A 22,097-nucleotide genomic window follows, 5' to 3' on the forward strand; every position below is an offset into this window, starting at 1 on the left:
TGGAGCAACACATTGTAGTGGATTAAGCAGGGGAGTAAGAGGTAGACATTCCTGATATCAGCTCATTCTCTGCTCTGCTGCATGGCCTTGAGCTAGTCGCTAACCTGTGGATAATTATAATATCTGAACACACAGGGGACCTGTACAATTTAATTAGTTAATGTTTGCAAAGCACTCCAAAGATAAAAAGTGCTATGTGAATGATAATCATAAGCTATTGTTTTGTGGCAATTTATTCCAAAGCAAATTTGTGTAAACATGTTTAGAAATGTTAATTCCAATAATGGCAAAGTTTGGTAACTACCTTGAAATGATCGGCATTTCACAGAGTAAAATTTAAATTAATTAACAAATCTAATTTATTTCTGAGAAGATATTTATATGTGAGTTCAATATAGACACTAAACTGAAGCTGGGAAACAAGAGTTTAGAAAATTTGCTTGTGATGTATAAAGGAAATGAAAGAGACATACAGAAGGTATCAATGAATACACATTGCAAATAACTCTCTCTTTGCATCATACTGGTTCCAAAAATAGCCCAAGTTTTGAGTTACTGGTTTTCATTTTAGCATCCAGACTTCTGTTACAGTTTCAGGATTAATCATTAGACCAAACAAAGTTGATGGTAAAACTCCTCTGGACTTTAACAGAAGCAGGATTCCTTAGTTCTTCCAGCTTATGCACTTAAATATTTTTCTCAAAAGGAGAATATTACTTCTAGCAATGGTGGGGTAAAATATGTATTTAAGAGCAATGGCCACCCCTTCTAAGCGATTCAAGAGAAGAGACATCCTAATGGCAATATGGCCTTGTTCTACAATCATCTACTCAATAGTCATGGAAACTTACTCTGACAAGGGAAACGGGAAAACATGATCTTGTGTAGACCAAGCTAAAAGCACTTTTATTTTCAAATTAGCTTTCTTCAGCGAACAATTTGACAATACCCCTATCCCCTGATACACTGTCCTTTTAAGCAATATAGTCCTTTTAAAGTAGGCAGTGATGTCAACTTCTTTGAAGAAGATGCTTTTGATTTACAGTTGTCATTCACCTAGCCCTTGTTCCTTGTGGTTGCTGGCTGATGGGAAATCTGTTATCCTGGCAAAAGGCTCTGGAACATATATCAAAAAATGTTCACACCAAAAATACTAGTGCATGCACAGAATGGCATCCTTTGATTTTTACTAACCAGCTGTCAAATTATTAAACTTTTCTTTTGTCAAATATCACATATTCAAAAAAAAAAAAAGAAAAAGAACCTTTTTAGAATAATATAAGTTCATTGGATTACTGAAACCCAAGATTCATACTTAGTGCCCAAAAAAGCAATTCCCAAAGGTATATAGTTCTTTCAAGGTCTTGGATAGAAGTCTTCAATATAGCTTTAGGCACATTAATTTTTTATATACAAGCAGACGTTTCTGAGAATTCAGATTCTGCTAGGAAGCAGTTTGTAAAATCCCATATAAACACACTGTAGAAGAAGTCAATACTTCTTCAGTGAGTTATGTGAATTGCATGTAGGTAGCAGAAACTTCCCCTATAGAAGTTGCACCAAGCCAAAGTTTACATGTACTAGCTCAATTTCTTAAGTCACAGACTTCCAGAATGGCCTTAGAAAATAACATAGAGGGGGTTTCCTCATATGTATCTTCAGCCATTTGAGATTTTATCACTCTCCCAAAACCACTTGTCCAGGTTTCTTTATAGTTGCTGGGGAAGACAGACTCCTCCAAAAGGTGATCACAACTGATGAGATGACTGGAGTATGCATCTCTCTCCACTGAGGAAATCCAAAATACTTGAGCCTAACTTTTAGATAGATTCCATTGGGAGAGATGAACTTTGCTGCAAAGTTATGTCCAAATTGGACAGTCCAGCATTGCCCACAAGTTGCCTAAGCTAGCTGAGACACAGCACACATCTGCCAGCTCAATGGTGCCCTTGGGTTATTAGCCAGTTTCCAACCCAGCAACACTTTTCACTGCAGAAATTTCTTTTCTGCCACAGGATACTTATTTGAGACTTCTGCCAAAAAATAAAACAGAACTAGAAGAGAAAATCCCTGAAATAATGACACAGTGGGAGCATTAACCATAACACAGATGACTGCCTGCCTTGTAGGGCTCTACACCACCAGTGTCTTTCATTTACATATCTACATACATACCTCTCTCTCAGTGTTTATTAAGTCAGTTCAATTTGTAGAGTGACTCTGAAGGAGGCCAAGGAGAAGCCCTAAAACACGTAACAGCCTATGGGGAGGTGGGAGGCCCACAGACAGTTCTTTCTGAGTATGTGGTCCAATTTTCTTCCAAGAGGATTGCAGCAACTATGCAATCTTCTGCTCTAAAGTCTTACTGCAATGGAAAAATGCATCCCAGACTTGGGAACGCTTTATGAGAAAAGTAAAATTGAAATTGACGTATTCCCACAGCTTCACTTTAGACCACTTAGCATTCTCCAGTGAAAAAATCCTTTATTGAGGCAATTCTGGACCACTACTAGTCAATTGTCCATCCGTAAAACCAGCATCCAGTTGTGTGCCAGTTTTAAAATGAGCATTTTTTCACAGAGGGTGGATGTACCAGAGGAGAGAGAGGTGAAGTACACATAAGTATTGCCAAAACAACCTTGTTAAAGTTTCTTGGAGACTCAGGACAAAGTCTTTTGTCAGCAAGTGGAAGAAAAACTGAGGTGAAAGTTCCTTATAATGAATAGCACAATAGCAGCAATGCTTGCAGCTGAAGCAGGAAAGCAGGCTATATCAGTGCAGAAAATGAACAGCTGATGGAAACACAGATACAAACTTCAAAAGAGATAAAAATAAGCCACAAAAGTTGATTTACATTTAAGAAGAGGAGGGAGACAAAAAGAGATCTAGGGCAAAAAAATTAAGACTTGAAAAAACATATACTAATTTAAGAGAGTACATTGGTATGGTGTCTATGCTGTCTGTCTGCTGTGGAATTTCTTTTCTACTAGTGTAGTATCAAAAACCAACTCCTACTGTATTGCAGTAATAGAAGCCAGTGAATTTAAAAATAATGTAAGATGATCACGTTAGCTTTCATGTATCAATCACATAAAGTAGCCAAAGAGAACAAGGGTGGGGTCAAAGTCCCCAATCTCATTTTCATACAAGCACTCAGAGGCACCCAGCTCAGCGCAAAGAAGAGTTCCCGTTAAAGGTCACAGCAGTCACATACAAATGACAAATTCCATTTCTCTGAATTAACTGCAGCTATAACTACAAGTAGTCAGGATTTCCTCTCTGAATTTTCTGTCTCTCCCTTACCCCAGAAAAGCAATATGCTACCTGAAGCATCATCAGTTTATATGCACAGTTCCTCTTTTCCTTGACATTTGAAAGAAAAAATGGTATCATTAAAGGAGTTCCCTCCACCTACAATACCTAAGGAGAAAAAAGTCTAGAGAGAAAGAGGAATTTCTGGATCTCTGAATTTTTACTGATATATTGATCAAAAGTTCATACTAAAAATCACCCTCTGCCTCTCCTGCTTCTGCCCTCAGCCTCTGCACACAGGAGACCTTAAGTTGTGCATATTCATAGAGAGAGATTTGCATGCTGTAAAATAATGTATTTTACCACACAAGTGTGCAGGGAAATAAGGAGATGAATGCCCTGTTCAGGGTTTGCATTACTACATACCATGGAGATGGCTCCTGAGCCCCAGTGCATCAGAGCAGCCTGATGGAAGGGATGGAAGGGCTGCCAGGCCAAGGAAACAGCTTGTTGCCTCTGTGGGGGACCCTTAAAAAGTTTTACTGGTCTTCTAGGGATTGACTAATGCCTTCTCTTCCTTTGGCTTCATAAAGATTTCTAGAGCATATCTGAGATTTGACCCTGAATATAATGATGCTATTCTTGCTGTGCAATTAGCGTCAGTGGTGTCAGGCGCATAGAGGCAAATCTGCTCTTTGTTAGAGAGCTACATGTCAAAGTGAGTTTGTAAAACACGCTACAAAAAGGATGAAATGCTGCTTACAATGCAAAGCCCACTGAAATCTCCATAATGCTGCAATATTTATTATCAGCCAGAGCATATGATCTGAGATTAATAAATTGTTCTTAGTCCATATTTCCCAAGGCATAGCAACTGCCATAAAGCAGCACTGTCACATGAAGAAATTTCACCAAAGTACCCTGTCTGAAATAATGACTTTGTTTATCTATAAATTTACATTATTGATTGGGTTTGTTGAACTGAAGGAGGACTATGAAGTCATTCCAAAAGAACTACTAAGAGACAAGTCTTGAAGCTCAGTCAATATAAAGCTAGCAGCAAGAATGCAATTTCCCTGAGAAAAAATAGTCATACTTGGTTATTTTACAAATATGCAAGCAAATTACATTCTGTTTGTGTAAATAAGAACTAATGCCAAACATGTGGCTCTCAGTGTTTCATTGTCACAATTTTTACTGCTAAGAATTTTGTTCTTGCAAGACTACAGTGGACCTGAAACAAAGCAGCAACACAGGTGGATGCCCTCCAGGTTTAGAGGACATGAAAAGCAAAGCTTTCATGTAGGCATTCCAAACTGACCTGTGACCCAGCCACATAAGTATAATTTCCAAGACAAAAAGCTTAAAAATGGCTGTATTAAAACAGAAGTTTCTCCCCAAAAACTGACTAGCTGATTTCCTTCAGCTTGTGGTTACAACCTTGGCTAACTCCACCTAGCAGATTCAAGACAAAAAGCTGGAGCATTCAGTATGATGCAGTCACTACCAGCTTCTGGCACGCTGACTCCTCAGTCAGGCACTGTGGATTGCTGTACCCTCACCTCACACTAGAGATCTGCAGTGCTGACATGTGTCCCAGGCAGCTGTCTGCACTGCCTGCGGTCAATGGAGAGGAATGGGTGCTCACAGGATGGACTCTTTCTCTTTCTCTCTCTCCCTAAATTAGACAGTTAGAATAGGTCAAAAGAATTACCGTCTGAACATACCAAGTGCTCTCCATCCCATATGCAGGGAGGTGAGATAGCCAGCTTGGATGCAGATACCTATGTAGGCAACATGAATCCTGGATGCACAGGGAAAGCCAGGAGGCAAGGAAAGGCAAGGCACCAAGGCAACCCCCACAGCCCCACACATGGCATGAGGGGCTACACAGGATCAACACAAAGCAAACGCCCACCACAGGATAGTGAAATCCCCACAGGGTTTGAAATCCCTTACTTCTCTTGGAGAATAGGTGGTAATAGGCAAATATATATACATACATATATATATATTTATAATCCTTATGCAGAATAACTTAATATATGTCCAAAAACCAACCAGGAAAAGGTCAACTGTTGTCTTGCACCTGCTACTAGCATCTACAAACTAGGCTTGGTATTGTGTCTAACAAAGCCAAGCCTGCACAACAGTAACTGGTACTGAAGGAAAGGATGCTGCCACCCCTTTGGAAGTGCCATGCTGTACCTCCCAGCCAGTACACGCAAGAAAGTATTTTTTGTTGTAAACTGTGTAACTATTCACAATAGTTTACAGGCTCACTTAGAGAAGAACACACTCTGTGGGACAGTTGTCTATACTTGAAGCCAGCCTGCCTCACTTGGGCACTTGGCCTGGACCTATGTTTTACTGACTACTGAAGTAGTCTTACTATGCACATCCCTGTGCTGCCCGGTTATTCAGCAGAACAGTAGGTGCCTTTCCACATCCTCAGAGGAAATTCCCATCTGCTAAGTTTAGATACTGAAATTGAGTACACAGGATCTCCCTTTGGAAGGCTTCAAAGGCACTTTCCTTTCTGAAACAAAGGTATGTAGAATGTGAGCTTCTTTTTCAGTGGACTCTTTTGCTAAACATCTAATATTAAGGTACGTATTAGATGCCTAAAATCAGAATAGAGCCTGCCTGTAGGGCACAATATTGTAGACCAAGAAAGAAATGGATTGAGTGAAGTTGGTGTAATGCGCCAACATTCCTTTTCAGTTCAGCAGCTGTATGTGTGGTGTCTGTGACTGAGAATGAAGTAAAGACGACAAATTGCATATCACAGTCAAATTAGATTTTCCTAATGGGGCTTTTGAGATAAACTAACAGATTACTGTTTAAATAAAACCTGTAACAAGGATGAGTTGATGTTATATTATTAAATTTCTTAATTTAATTCTGAAGCTCCAGAGCCAGCCAAGTAATATTCAACGCATTACCTTCACAAACTGTGGAATGCATTGTAGAAAAGCTAAAAAAGCTTTTAATGGTTTGACCAATTCTCTAAGTGTTCAAGCAATATCCATCACAGAGAACAGTATCTGCCTGCCAGTAATATATCAAAATTATTTGCTAGTGCTCCATGCTTCCTTTTTTCATTAATTAGAAAGAACCACTTAGTGCAAAATCATGCTGGGTTGTTTTATTTTTCTGGCTTATTATGTGTGCTGTAATCTGAGAACAAAATACTCAGCACTTCAGGGCCTAGTGTCGCAACTAGCGAATTCAAAGTACATAAGGGACCTGTCTCTCAAGCAATAATGTCACTGGCAAAGAAACCTTCCCTTCCTTTATAACGGTCAGAAGGGGAGCCTGCTAATCACGAGAGCCAACACCTTGCATTTCCTTGCCCATAAAAACATCTCTTCCTGCTTAAGGATAATATAGGTTTGAGGTTCACAGTTACTGTGCCTGGCTAGAGGATTAATTAGTATATGTCTGGTGAAAACACACACACAAAAAAAAGACAGTTCCTCCTCAAACATGGTTTAGGAATGTCAGTGGTTCTATTTACTGATGTCCAGGAAAACAAAGAAAAAAGTTTTTAGATACCGTGTTAGAGACAATTAAAATGTGTCCATAATAATTTATAAAATAACAATGTCTAATGGCCTTTATTATATACATTTTTCTTTAATAATGTCCAGAATACCCATATTTTGAACCTCTCAGATAAAGTAATGGGTTTTGTGGGTCTAGCTTCAGTGCCTGGAGGCTCTAGTTCTATTTCCAGCTCTGTTTCGGAGGTACAGGGTGACCTTTACGCATAACCTCATTTTCCTCACCTATAAAATGGGGATATTAATACTTATTTACCTCACAGTTGGTTCCCTTCCAGCTGCTACAGTGACTGAACAAGCTCATATATCTACAGAATTGCTAATGTTCATGATAAACTGTTTCTTTTTTTTCAAACAAGCAATGCAGACACTAAATTGAGAACTTATTTGTCCGTCCAGTTAGTAAAGTACACAGAAAAATAACCGCAATGGAAAAACCGTTCAAAGCCACTCACTAATTTTCTTCCAAAAACACTGTCCTTCAGGAGAAATGTAGCTAGTTCCTCTCTGATAGCAACTAGAATCCACTTCTTGATGCTGCTTTTAGTCAAGAAAAAAATTTCATGGTTTTTAAGTGGAAATCTAACCTGATCTCCCTCTGGAGAGGATATAAAACCACTGTAAGCTTTGCAAGTAAATAAAGGGGAAGAAACAATTTCAATTTCAAACTCAACCTAATAATGAGGGCAAAGAGAAAGAAAGGAAAAGACAATGAGAGATGAGAGATACAGTCATCTCTTCCTGAAGGGAACAAAGCTACATGGAAGAGATGCTGGCAGGTATGCAGCCCGCAGCCGAGAGGACACCCCTGTGGCACCGGTGCCTCCATCAGCCTGGGAACACCTCAGCAACACTCATCTTGCTCTGGGAATATGATACTTACTCTTGTACTGCTCTGGCTATGGAGAGCGCTGTAGATCCAGTTTCATTAACGCTATCTAAGGTCACATTTGGCAGGTCGTCATCATCACTGTCACTTTTAATTTGTCTGGGAGATAGGCCTCGGGGGTCCATTTGTGCTGGAAAGAGACATATAACGGATTAATATGAGTGTGCTGAAATTAATCTTGTCCCAGAACAACATCAGGGCGCACAACACATCCGCCTGCTCTGGCCAGGTAGCATTGCTTGTGCTGAGCTTCCCAAATAGGTGACAGATGGGCAAAGTCATCCAGCGGTGCCATAGCTGGGTGCAAGCACTACCAGCGCATACAGGTGTGTGAATTCACAAAGGCTATGTCAGTGTACTTGGCAGTACCAAAATACAAGTGTACATGCAACATCCAACAAAAACTCAGGTTACCCTCAAGTTATTTACTCTGCCTATCTTCAGAAAGTGAAGGGAAAAGGCTACATCTGCTTTGTGCAACACAGAACACTCAACAACACATTTTACAGCAAAATTCCAGGAGCAATCTCTGATTTCAAGCGTTCATCATGAGGTACCAGGATGGAACCCACATCACTCCATCCAACTAAAATTTAGGTATCTAAAACTGCAGCTGTCCTGATTTCTCACACATTGATGTCAGCTCAACACAGATGTCAGCCTCTGAAGGATCCTTCGTTCTACATTACATATGTAACGTCACACAGGCAAACAACTTTCAAGTGATTGATATCAGCGGGCCTAGTCAAATTTTTTTCAAAAGTCCCATAGTCTCAGGTCTTACAAATATCTGAATATCAGGAATTGCAAGACTGTTTTATACCTTCATAGCTTACAGTATCCATACTGTATGGCAATGGAGTAAGTGCCCAGGTGCTGGCAATGGCAGCTGCAGGGGCCTCTGTGCAGAGTGGCTGGGGCTGCCTCGTGCTGGACACAGCCAGTTCGAGCTGCTCCAACAACCCAACGCAGGATGTGGCTGAGCCCTGCAGCTGCGGTGAGGGTGTCTCGGGGAAAACAGGATTAAGAAAAAGCAAAAAAACTGGCCAAGAGAGGAGGGAGGTAAAAATAGTATGAGGAACGCTTTACACTGAGGGTGGTAGAGCACTGGAACAGGCTGCCCAGGGAAGTTGTGGAGTCTCCCTCTCTGGAGACATTCAAAACCCACCTGGATGTGTTCCTGTGTAACCTGCTCTAGGTGACCCTGCCCTGGCAAGGGGGTTGGACTAAATGATCTCCAAAGGTCCTTTCCAACCCTAACAATTCTGTGATTCTGTGAAACAACCCTGCAGGCACCAACATGAGAAGAGACTGGGGGGAGGATGTTCTTCATAGTGGTGCAGAAGTTCTCCTGCAGCCCCTAGAAAAGACCACTGTGGACCAGGCTGTCCTGATGGGAACTGCTATTTATAGGGAACCCACGCTGGAGTAAGGGAACAGTGTGAGGAGGAAGAGCAGCAGAGAGGAACCATTATGTACTAACCACAGTCCCCAGTCCCCATTCCCTATCCCCCTGGGATGGGGGAGGGAGAAGAGCTGGAAATCAAGGAGTAAAGTTGAGCCCTGGAAAAGGGGGTTGGGGGTGGTGGTTTTCACCAACCTAATCTACTTTTAATTAGCAAAAAATTATTTTTCCCACATTGAGTATTCTTTGTCTGTCATGGTAATTGATAAGTGATCTCCCTGTCTTTATCTTGACCCTTGAGCTCTTCCACTTTATCTTTCCCACTGTTATGATGAGGGGGAGTGTTAGAGCAGCTGGGTGTGTGCCTGGCAGACAGCCAAAATCAACCCACCAGAGTTAGGTTTTGTGCCAAACAGACAGGAAACAAGAGGAGAGCAGAAAGGCAGGTGACTTGCTTTCCCTCTTATGCTGATTGCTGCCCTTCAAAGGGAAGAAAGAACAATCCACATATGGGGAGGGAGAGGAAATGAAGAGACAGGCACAGGGGAAAATATGGGGCACAAGTGTGACTTGGGATAGTGCTGAGAGGAACTGGGGGGGTTGCTTGTGCCAAGGGACAAATCCAGAGACAAACTTCAGAAGTAATGTAGAGAAAAAGACATTTCTTCTTACTCATGAAACACCACATAGGATTAGTAAATGCTGAGAGACACTGAAGGCAGCTGGAGTACAGAGCAAAACTGGAGAGATGCCTGACTCCACAAGGGAAGCGTAGGAAGGGGAAAGACACACGGAGATTTGTGTAAAAATGTGTTTATTTTGTTTGGTTGGATGAAATAAGGGAATTCACAGTTATTTATTTAAAAAGCCAACTGCTGCAGTTTGTTAGCTTGTGCTCTCCTGTACTGCAGTGTCAGAGACAGGACACTTTCTGGGTCTTGTAACACGATTTTCGAGAAAGGTATTAATTCCTACTCAATTCTGGCTAGCCATGGACCTGGACAGTGGGTATCACAGGCTTCCTCTAGAGATCATGAACAGTTCAGTAGGCCCAGTTCGCCTAGGGAGAAGGCCCAAAAGTCACAGTTAAAAGTTCCCATTTTGCCATCTTATGTTACAGTGTTCTCTGACTCTAGTAAAAGGACTGAGTTAACAATGAAAAATGGGAGGGTTGTAGATACTTCAGGAGCTGTGCAGCCATAGAGTAGCACTGATGGATTGCTGGGCTCTTGAAAAGAAAGTGCCCCACAAATGAATGATGACTCGAGGGAAAGTTGGTCTTAAATTTTAATTCATGTCTTAGCTGTGAACCACCTCTGAGTAAAAGAATAGTGATTACAAACTACCCTTCAGCTGTTTTCTTTTTTATGTTAAAGAAATTCATAAAGAAAATACAGTGAAAATATGTTCAATAAGCCGATGAACAACCCCTTCTGGAATCAGTGCATTTACAGTTGCACAGTACTATTTCTACTAGCTTTCTCCTAGCACAGTTTATGTGTCTCAGTAATGTTGGTTACGTTTGGACTGCTTATTATTTCTTTCATGTATGGTAAGTTAAACACCTTTTGCTTATCAAACCAAAGACTATTGACAATGAATAGTGACCTACGAGACAAACACACAGCAACTTAGAAATTGTTCAAAACATTTAATTATTTTAGGTAGAAAGAGCACCATTCTGACTTGTGCTTTTTAAAATCACGACTTACACATGATGATATTCAATGTGTACCTGAGGATTAGGGATAATCTAGCATTTGATTTAAGAGCAACTGAACCATCTAGTCAGCTGATTTAGTCCCAGAAAACTGGAAAGAAGTGTTACTTCTGCCTTGTTTCCTAATGTTCCTTCTTAAAAGCATGAGGTTATTATTATGTGTTTCATTAATACTTCATTTTTTTCACAGAATCATAAGAAGGTTTGGACTTGAAGGGACCTTCAAGATCACCTATTTCCAACTCCACTGTCGTGGGGAGAGACACCTTCCACTAGGCCAAGTTGCTCAGGGCCCCACCCAATCTGGCCATGAACACTTCCAGAGATGGGGCATCCACAACTTGTCTGGGCAACCTGTTCCAGTGCCTCACTATCCTCTGAGTAAAGCTTTTTTTCTTTGAAGTGAACCTCATCACAAAAAGTTATGTTTGTATCTGCCCAATATTTAAATGTGCTACAGGTGACAGATTTGTGAAAGCTAATTGTTTGTCAACAAAATGAAAAATTTTAACAAAAAACTATGTAAACTGTGGTTTAATCTGACTTGCACTACAGTAGAAGTTTTAAGTAGCTAGCTCAGAAACTAAGCGTAACTTGAAATGAAGAAAGCTGTTACATAATTTAGTCTGTAATACAGTTATTATACACCAATTCTGATCACGTAAGCATGAATACACCTACATAAAAACAGATGGTATAAATACATATGAAAAATCTTACATACTTTTGTTCCTCATAAGACATGTTGTTTCATTATTATTGCAGATTACTGGCTCTTCAAATACTATTGAGAGTCCTATGACATTTGGTATCGGTTTTAGATTACTAGAGGAATGTGCTAGGATGAAAACTCTCAATTACCTTCTTTTTGTGTCTGCCAAGTAAGTCCTACTCCGCATACTCCTAACACAGCCACGAAGTTGCCAATGGGGTTGTACTTTTGCACCTAGGGATAATATGGCACAATGGGCACAGTTTGCCCCATCAGACACCGATGTTTGAACACACCATGAGGTGCTGCAACACGTGAGCACGGTGAGGACAAAAGGCCAGGAATGGAAATGTACCAGTGGGCAAATTCAAAGGCAGGGAACTCAAGGACATTTTCGGTTATATTTTTGCAATAAACCTAACCAAAGCTTGTAATTAAGTAAGATAATGATCTAGGGATTATTCCCTTGTTTTTTTTATGTCGGCCCACATATGCATCCTTTTTAGTCTCCCTCCCCATTTGTCACTTCTTTTCAGCTTGCAGACTTGAGTGGCCAAGGCACTGGGTAGCTGAGGTGACTAACCGGGAAGCTGAACTTTGCTGCAGCCAGACGGTGTAAACTGCCCTGTTTTCTCATCAGCATGGCTGCAGCTGCCAGGGGGGAAACAGCCTTTAAAGCTATTCTCCTACCCAAAATGAGCCGTGAGAATAACCAACTGGCCAAAAGCCCAACAGATATCTCCTTCTCACCACTCACTGCAGCGTGCAAACTGCAGCACAGGATTTTTATACATTAAGAGTTCATGACTCCTACTTATGTCAACAGCTTTGACTTTCTCTTGGACATCTAAGAACAACTGTTGAACTGCTGGCACTAAGGTTTATAAATACCAGCCTCAGTTCATAAACACTGAATTAAAAGTAATTACTGGCCTAATGAACATCAAACGGGAAAGAATGAAGAGAAGTAGGCAAGAGATAATTTAGCAAATAAGATTAAAAAGGTGCAGGACAAGTAAGTGATGGAATGCAATTGGCAAGCAAAGTGGAGGAAAGCCCACAAAACATGCCAGTGCATTTTAACCTCCCTTTGTGCTGTACCTTGCCCTAACAACCAAGCTTTTCCTTGAACTTAGGGCCATGGGTCCAGAAGGAACTTGTCTGGGTCACTGAATCGAGTCCTCCCTAACACAGGCAGACACATTTAATAAATAAAGCCCAAGCCCTACACCTGAACTGGTTTTCTTGCTGCTCCTCTTGAAAGGCAAGATTTGTCCAACAGAGCTATCTGGTGGTTTTGTGAAGTGTGAATGAAGTTAAGGTGAGGCAAGAAAAATGAAACGAGTCAGAGACTGCTGTTTTCATGGGACAAAGGTGCCATTGAATGAGTGCACAGGAGCTATAGAAGCAAGCTGTTAGCTCTCCATGCTGAACAGATTGGCGAGCCAGGGGAGTTATTTAAGAACATCTGCAAGTGCTGAAGGCTGCAAGTGACCACATTGCTGTTACCCTCAAGAAACAAAGGTCCTTTTTCGCTACAGAAAGTACAGAGAATTGTTCATGATGCACATACATATATGCAATCACTTCTCAATGCCCCCTTTGCCAAACTAACAAACAGGAGTTTCCCTTTGGGCAGTATGAGGAAATTCACTTTCTGCACTTGTTTTAAAGTAAGATGTGCAAATGGATCTCACATAAGGCACATATCAATTTGTAATACTACAGAACTTGGTCTACCATCATTAATACTGTATCTGCCAGCTGTCAGTTGCCAGTAGGAAAAAGTCTGATCCAGATCAGGTACAAGCTTGCTTCTATTTCTATTCAACTAAATAGTTTTTGGCTTTAAAATTTTTTCTGGTTATGGGGGCCAGACAATACCTGATTCTGCTTTTGAGGGCAAAATTGCCTGTTCTACAGTGCTAGAAGAGATTTAAACTTGCACAGCAGCTTTCCAATGAGCACTGAATGAATTTGAGCTTTCTGGCACACGGCTGCATTGGTTTTGACATGGTATGGGATTAGCCATGTCAAGGAAGCAAAATCTCTGGGAAGGATCCAGGCTGTTGGTTGCTAAGGGCAGATGAACCTCTTGACACAGCCTCCACCTTCCCAGGGGAGTAACCCAAGCACAAAACCACACCATCACAGTATTTTTTTCCTTTTTTCACTCTCTAAACTAGTGCTCCTGTCCACATTCTGAAAACTCTTGGGAAGGAGGGGACTGTGGATTTAAATTGCTCCAGGCTGATGAGAGCCCAGCATGTCTCCTCCCACTTCTCACACATGTGTTGCTCATACTAAGCTGTTAGGTAAATGCTGTCCCTGTCTGTCATATATGGGCTTCACCCAAGTATGTCCTAACCTCTCTGCTTCTTTCCAGTGATTAATTAGGGATACACACCTTTGTCTGATGTGGTCAGACAAAGCCAAGTGCTGTCAGAAATCCTGCAGTTGGATGCCTGCAGGTGTCATGAAAAGGACCATACACCACCACACTGCTGTCACCACTGGCAGTTTTCAGTTACTGCAACCTGATTTACTTTAGTCACATTTCCTGTGAGTGAAAGAGATGAAAACTCAACCCATCAGTAGGCTTATGAAGACCCACTACAAGTAACTTCATGTCTACATACTATCTTTCATTTAGAGGCAAATATGAGCCACTTGGGCTACAGATAAACGAAATATTTAAGAGACAGGAGAAAATTAAGTAACTTTCAGGAGTTTCATCGATCTCTATAGCTAAGCCACACAGTAATTACCTGATGTTGAAATGACTCATTATGAGATGATGCTTGCTGGTGTGAAAGCAGAGAGAAAAAATTTCAGCATCCTGAAATACCGAAGGCTCTGTCTACTCCAGCTTAAAACCTCAGTTTTCTGCATTGAATTAACTTCTCTGCTAATAACTTTTTAAACATACATTCACATAGGTCTGCTGATACACCACACCACAATAAAAACTGCATTATGCCTAGTTGCTCTCTTAATTAAGAATCTATTTCTGCTTTTTGAAAGGATTTACAAATTCAGAGTTCCATTGCTTTTGTTTCACATATGAACTCCCCATCCTGCTTTCTCTGAAGGATGCCTTTCAACTTGCTAATCAAAATGATTCTTCATGATGGGATTTCTGTGTGGCCCTGGCATCCAGCCACTAAGACTTGCCAGTCAGAAGCAGGGTTACATGGCTCTGCAGTGTGCAGACTAACACCAACACCTTTTTTAGGTGAGACATCAGCCTGGATGGTGGGGAAGCCCCTCTGTCCTTGCCAGTTCTGATCCAAGCCTGGGTGACGTGTTTTTTTCTCGGAAACACAGCCCCAGGTTTTAATTGTGATGCAAGTTTAAATGAAGCAGAAATACGAGGTGCTTCAAATAAATCAGAAAGGGTCATGATTACTGTTTCTTAGAAACTCCTCTCCAGTGGCTTCTAGTGCATGCTGGCATACAAGTTAAAGATCATCTCTATCTGTAAGCAATGCTGCTGTGTACTTACTTCCATTAGGAATGGAAAACCAGTATTACCCTACATGCCAAAACTAACATTTACAAGAATCGCTTTATTACTGCTGTTACACATGTGTGTCCCTGTGTCTGCAGAGCATGAGGGATTGAAGTAGCAAAGTGACATTTGCTGCCAAACTCCTAGAAGGATGGTAGTGGAAAATATGGCTAAGAAAATTGTAGGGCACTCATGTTGTAGCACAATATGCTATTAATCTGCAAAAGAAGAAAGCATCTTAGTTTGAACCTAATAACAATAACAATAATAATAATAATCTGCCACTCGCAACAACCCCATGACCTAACAATGCTAACAGTATTTTTCAATCAGCCTCCATCTCCTCTCAGAGCCTCAGAGCTCAGGACCTAGGAGACACTGGGAGAGAAGTGCCACTGTCTTCAGGTACCTGTATAATAATATGGCCAGTCTTCGCGAGCGAAGATTTGGGAAAGGTCATTAACCCTTCGAGCCTGCGCAGTGGATTTTTTAGGTGAGACACAGCGTGCGCTTAACTGAGCCCACCCTTTATTCCTGAGGTTCATCTGCCGGGGCCGAGCACGCTTGGACAGTGGCAGTGAGGTCCCCAGGACGTAGGTTTGTTTAGAGTGACCTTCTCTTAGATGGATTGCCTCACAGGGCTGACGAGCTCCATCTGCCCGGGGGGCTGGGAATCGAACCCGGGTCACAGCGGTGAGAGTCCTGCACCCTAACCACTAGACCACCAGGGGCCCCCCATCAGGTACCTGTACTGCAAACAGAACCATCGACAACCCTCCCACACAGCCGATCAGAGGGAGATGGGTGCCTTCAGGATGCTGAGCCTACTCGTCTCCATGGGCTGCATGGGAAATTCAGCAGTGTAAGCACCCCTCTCTCCTCTTGCTGGGTGCTGGACCACCAGTCCTGGCAAAGGAAAGAGACTCAGTGTCCCCTTGAGCCATTGTGGACCTGCTCCTTGGTGGCAAGAGGACAACAGAAGCCTTTGCCATGCGATTCTGCAACGTCTTGTTTTCAGGGAAACTAGCAAAAGTGTCTGGGGGGATCCCAGAAAGTGTCTGAGATCAGACAGCTGCACAGTGCTGGCAACAGCACTATGCAGGCTTGCTTGCTCCCACTTTCTTCCCACCTGTCACTGTTCACTTAATGTCAAAGAGGTGCCTCAGTCCCCAATACTGAAGCTAAAGAAAAGGATCTTTGGCCTCAGGGCCTTAGGAGGCAAATGTGGAGAAGTCATTCACAAAGGGTCAAAGTAATCATATCAAAAATAATCATCTGCCAACAATTATGAATACTGCTGTGTCCAAACCACAACTCTGGAATCTAAGTTTGGCATACAGCGTAGTTCAGTACCTGAAATACTGAAATAAGGAAACTGCTGGTCAACAGTGACTTCTTTTGCTTTCTTAAACTGAAACTGTCTCAAATGCTTCTGATAAAAAAATGTACCTAGGTGGATCAAATACCAAGCAGAGGAACCAACTCATCTCATCCTTCTTGTAAAATAGATTTTACAACTGTGCAAGCCCAGCCTCAGACTACAGTTTGATATCTGAAGCAACTGAACATCCTCCTTCTTGGAAATTTTTTTAGAGAAGAGGAGACCAGCACGGACTTGTCCAGCAGGAGGATGTCAAAAGAGAATGTAACAGACATCACTACATGTTTTTAATGGTGGAAGCAACACTTTCAGATGTAGATGTACAGGAGCTATTTCAAACTATAACATCAGAGATTAAGTGTGGTACTCAGGTTTATTTAATGTGTTTTAGGAAACAGAATCCTGTCTTTATGGACCTAACAAATACATGTGAACAACAGTATTGATGATTTCCTCCTTCTAAGCTGGTCCATACTACATGAAGCACATATACGGCATTTTTCTTCCTATTTAAAGTTCATTATAAATGATTTATGCATTGGAAGAATGCTCTGCGCACACCTATCAGATTTTCAATCAAAACAGCTTGGTGCCTAGAAGAGGCAGTAGAATTGGTCGATTTATTTCATAAAACTTTATGTACAAAGCAGCAGTATCCATGAACGTAATGGTCAGAATATAGAGTCTACAGGGGTAATTTTTATTACAATTTATAGCAAGATTACCCATACTCCACAGTTTTCAGATTTTATTGAGATTTTATGGGACTATATGGCTAGAGCAGTTAACTGCACCTACCATAGCTATGGTTCACAGAGAATGGAAATTGGTACTGAATGCACAGTGTAACTAATCTACCAGGGAATATTAATTGCTATGATCCAATCAAAGGCAATATTTAAAATCATTTCAACAGTCAAATAATTTGCCATAAACCTGTAAAAGAATAGCTGTATGGAGAAATATAGAGGTGAGAGTGATTGCATGGATGTAAAATATGCACATATTTAAGCATCTCTGTCATCGGGTTGTATACATAAACACACAAAACCATTTTTTAAACAAAGGACTTTTCTCTTTCTAAGCTATTTCAATGTCACAAAACCTCATCTACGCAAAAAAAGAAACTACTAGGATTACTGAGATTTATATATCACCGAGCATTTAGTACACAAATATTCTATCACCAAAAGTAAACAAAGAAAACAACAAGGACTGAATATATTTAATATTAAATAAAATATTGCAAAGCCGCTACACAATGGTAGCAGACTGCAACTTACACACTGCAACAAATATCCAGAGATATTTTAGACAACAGAAAGTTTCCAGCAGGTTGGTCCAAGACACAATAAAACCCAACGCAGAGATAAAACAAATGAGAAGTTTCAGGTATGTGCTTCTGCTGGATCCAAATCTGGGATAAAAGCAACCAGATCAAAGCTCAGCCCCGGTGAGAACACAGAGCTGAAGGACGAAAAGGATTCTTGACATGGCAGACAAGGAATTAACAGCTTCCAAGAGGTGCAGGGACTAAGGATATATCAAAATGGATCTCCTCATCCTGCTTATGCTGGGCTTTGTAAATAATATGCACCTATCTCATTCCCTTCACCAAACCTGCTCCTAGTTAAAAACATATAATCCATAAAATACATAAAAACATACAATCCACTGTTGATTAATCTTAAAATAGCATGTGTCTTAATTCAATCTCCTTCTCAGTTTCAAATACAACAGTGTATCTTATAGCCTGTGTTTTAACTCTGCATTCTGGCAAGAATTATTATTTGCTCTAGTTCTTAAATGTGTGCACCACCTTCAGGAACACAGGCCCCACCCTGAATACAAGCCTCTTCTCTGCCTGCTTCTCCTCCTGGCTAGCCACTGCCAACCTGCTTCTTCTTTCCAAGAACCACTAATGTTCCTTCCAGCTGAACCAAGAAAACAGGGGAAGAGAGAGATTCATTCTAGGGGGCAGCAGGGTGGAGGTGGACAGGCTGGAATATGCACAGCTGTAAAGGATTTTTGTGCATAACAACAAAAAAATTGCAGTTAAAGTAGAAACTCTCAGCCTCAGTGCTCAAATTCAAAATAACCATCTACTAAAACGTAGAAAGGATAATCACTTCACATGAAATAAAAAAGGCAACACTATTGGTTTTAATTAAAAGTCTCTTCCATAGCATAATTTATACAAACAGACCATATAATCTGACCTTTAAACATATGGAACAGTTCTGTTAATTTCTAACTTTGTACTACAAATTGTTTACTTCTGTGGAATAAACTTTACAGTAGGCAGAAATAACAGGCTGTACTTTAAAAAAACCACCATGGGCACTGGATAATGTTGTCTTGTGATACTATCTAAGTCACAGAAAAATCTGCAGCAAAAGGTACTGGATTTACTACTTATTAATATATTCACAGTGAGGAATATGGAATGTGAAAACTGCTAAAAGACACAACTGTGTATTTCTGTCAGGTCTATGTACAGACATAACATAAAAATAGTCCAAGCCCATGTCATTACAGCTGTTTATGTACACGGGAAGCAGACAAAGTTCAGTCGGCAGATTTAAATTTATAATGTTCTGACCACTAGATTTTGCAAATGCTTGTATCTTCTGAAAATTTAAAAACCCGTAAGAATGAGAATCCATAAATTTGAACCCAAATCCCCAGAAATATCAAAGTTGCACAGCTCCTGTCCTTGGTGCACCACCACCAGGAAGGAGTTTTTAAAAGGCCCTTCAATGAATGGAGTAACTCTTCTGAACAACAGAAAACAATTTTTAAGGCTATTATGTTTGGCAAAACCTGCTGCTAGAGGGATACCACTTGCCAGTAGTATTTATGGATATCTTCTGAAAGCAAAGGACAGTGGTCCAAATTAAGCTTGAGGTTCATGAGACAGAAACACTGAGGTTCTACAGATTTTTACCAAAAAAAAAAAAAGGTGGAATACATTTTTTTGACATAGAAAATGCTACAGTTTTTTCTCCATGCTCTGTGAAGAGTGGCATAGTTTTTCTTGAAAATTTCCTCCAAAAGGAAGAAAAAAATAAAAATAGCTTGCAACAGATATGCAGTATGGAAAATGCTACTCTAAATGGTTAACATATAGACAGACTTCGTGCAACTGAACATACAGTTTTAAGGGAAATCGTCAGGAAATTTTATCTATAAGTGCTGCTACCTGCTTTGCCTCTAATTACCTTTTATCAATCCTCATCACTGCTGAAGAGGGAGAAAAAAAAGGCAAGGAAAGAGTTTTTCATGGGACTTCAATGCTCTTTTACAGAATATTTTAACATACAATAACGTTCTGTCACCACCACCTAATCCACACAATAAAAAATCTCAAAGAACTTTTTAAGGCTGTGCTTGACAAGAGCAGGGACCACTGAAGGAAGTGAACTTTGTCTCTTTGCCATGTTGTAGGGGTGGCAGAGGGTACAGCTCAGACCCGTGGTGCCCACAAGGACTTGTGTCTGGCTCCCTTCCCCTCCGTGCCCGACAGCCCTAACACATCACTATGCCTTGTGCACATGAAAAAACAAGAGCAGTAGGTTGTAGGGTACAACTTGTACAGCTGGGCTGGTCCTGTGGGAGCAACACAGAGACCTCTCGCTCTGTGGACCTTGCTGGACTGCCTCCTGCATCGGGGAGGGAAGGTACGTGGTCAGCAGAGGAGTCTGCATGCACCTGGGTGTGTGCGTGCATATATGTGAGTGCTGGGGGATTAAACGGTGTTAAGAACTTGTAGGAATTAAGTAAGATTTTGTAAGTGGCTGATGTTGTATTACTGATGCTGAACATATTGTCCACTAATTACCTTCTAATTGGGTGTTGTTAATAACTTCCTAAAAATGCTTCAATCTTGGTTTTGATTTAGACTAGGTTTTTATCCCACAAAAAGCATCACTGACATAAGGATGCTGCTGAAGCATCATAGCCCTGTCTCCCATTGCCTGCCTTGAGGTGTAGCACGTGGAACAGGTCCTAACGGGATCCTGCTGGCTGCTTGTGTATACAAGGGCTATTTCTCTTCAAAACCACGCAAAACCTTGCAAGTAAAGAAAATGGGAGAGAGGAGGCAGGACAGACAGCAGAAATGAGCAGCAAACTGAGAGGCACAAAAGGAGATCTGAGACTCTCCTGAAGGATGGTGAGACAAAGAATGCCAGGATGAATGATGCCATGGAAAAGGATGCACAGTGGCTGAGGAGATGACAATATAGGTTAGAAATATTAACAGATAAGGAGGGGAAGATGAAGCAGAGCTGCTGAAAATGGCACTCAAAGAGCAGTCAGCAAGATGGGAAGGACTAGAAAAGTAGAAAAAATAGAAAAAGGAAGGGGAAAGAGAAGACAAGGTAGCAATTTCTTGTGCTGGAGGGAAGAGAGAATTCAAACAGAAATAAGTATTTGCTTGAACTGCCTAAAAAAGCAGATACCAGGAAGACAGTTTTGTCTAAGAGAGAGAGATAAATGAGGACTGGGAAGTGTCAGGGGAAGCAGAAAGCCATCTGAGCAAAACACCTGGATGCATGATTAGAGGGATGGTGGCAGCCTGAGAAGGTTTTTCAATAAAATTAAAAATTAAATGGTTCTAGTCAAATCAGGAATGAAGAGGAAAATTCAGCATGAGAAAAACAAAATTGGGAATAAGAAGGAAAAAATTTTCTCTCTATCCTGTTTCTTCCATTTTTTCCCCTCAGTACCTGAAACCTTGAAAAACAGGAGAAGTCTGAACTTCAGTCTGATGTAATTTTCACTAATTTTAGCATTAAAAAATTTCTGTTCGGGAAAGCGCCTAAGTCTCAATTGAGTGAAAAGGAATTAGACAGAGGCTAATGTAAATCTAACTTTAAGTGCTTCCGAACTGACACTCCTGGATCATCAACACAGTCTCTGAATTAGCACCAAAGCTGCAACAACACAGAGACTAGGCTGCCAATGCTGTCTGTGAATCAACTGCTTCAATGTGTGTATTTTTTTGTTTCTGAAAATTATCAACGTTCATGTAGAAGTTGGAAGTTGTTACTCTAGATGACTCCAAACCCGCATTTGTCCATCAGCTGGTAGAGAACTAGCAACTAATATAATTTGACAGCAATGTCCTGGTAGGATCTGTGTACATTTATTTCTTGTTTTCAGCACAAGAGCTGACCACTGAAGGAAATTTAGTCTGCACACATAAATTTATTTAATTGGTTAATTTGTGCGATATCATTGCATATTATTACTTGTATTGTTTTACATTAAAGAATGAAAAACACACTCCAGCAAAACTCATACCTAGAGTGGACTGCTGCCCATGATTCTTCGATTGTATTTATTCAAATTAACCAGAACATTTATATCAAAAGAATTAGGGACAGCAAAACGGGTACAACTGGTGCAAAAAACATTTGATAAATTCAAGAACTGTTAATCCTTTTTCTCTTTAACTGTTCGTTAATAAGTGTTGCAGGGCTGGTTAATGACCTCTGCCAATAATAGCACAAAGGCCATATTGTCAGGGCAGCCCAGATGGCACGGAGTTCATGGGTTGAAATCCCTACAGCACATTAAGTTCTGCAACTTTGTTGATGGAACTGGGGTAGCAAAGCTCCAGTTTTATGAGACCAGAAAGTGCTGCCTATAAAGGAG

General features: G+C 40.8%; 1 protein-coding gene across 6 annotated transcripts in view; it reads right to left on the bottom strand.

Moving 5' to 3' along the window:
* The window catches only part of KLF12 (Kruppel like factor 12), a 245,102-nt gene that overhangs the window by 70,527 nt on the left and 152,478 nt on the right, over positions 1–22,097 (bottom strand). For all 6 annotated transcript variants that reach the window (XM_017829993.1, XM_017829995.1, XM_017829994.1 and 3 more), the window contains one exon: positions 7,702–7,837. In XM_017829993.1, the coding sequence (XP_017685482.1) occupies positions 7,702–7,837 (136 nt within the window). The remainder of the gene's footprint in view (positions 1–7,701; positions 7,838–22,097) is intronic.

This window comes from Lepidothrix coronata, unplaced genomic scaffold (assembly GCF_001604755.1).
Source record: "Lepidothrix coronata isolate B3197 unplaced genomic scaffold, Lepidothrix_coronata-1.0 Scaffold172, whole genome shotgun sequence".
NCBI classification, from domain to species: Eukaryota; Metazoa; Chordata; class Aves; order Passeriformes; family Pipridae; genus Lepidothrix; species Lepidothrix coronata.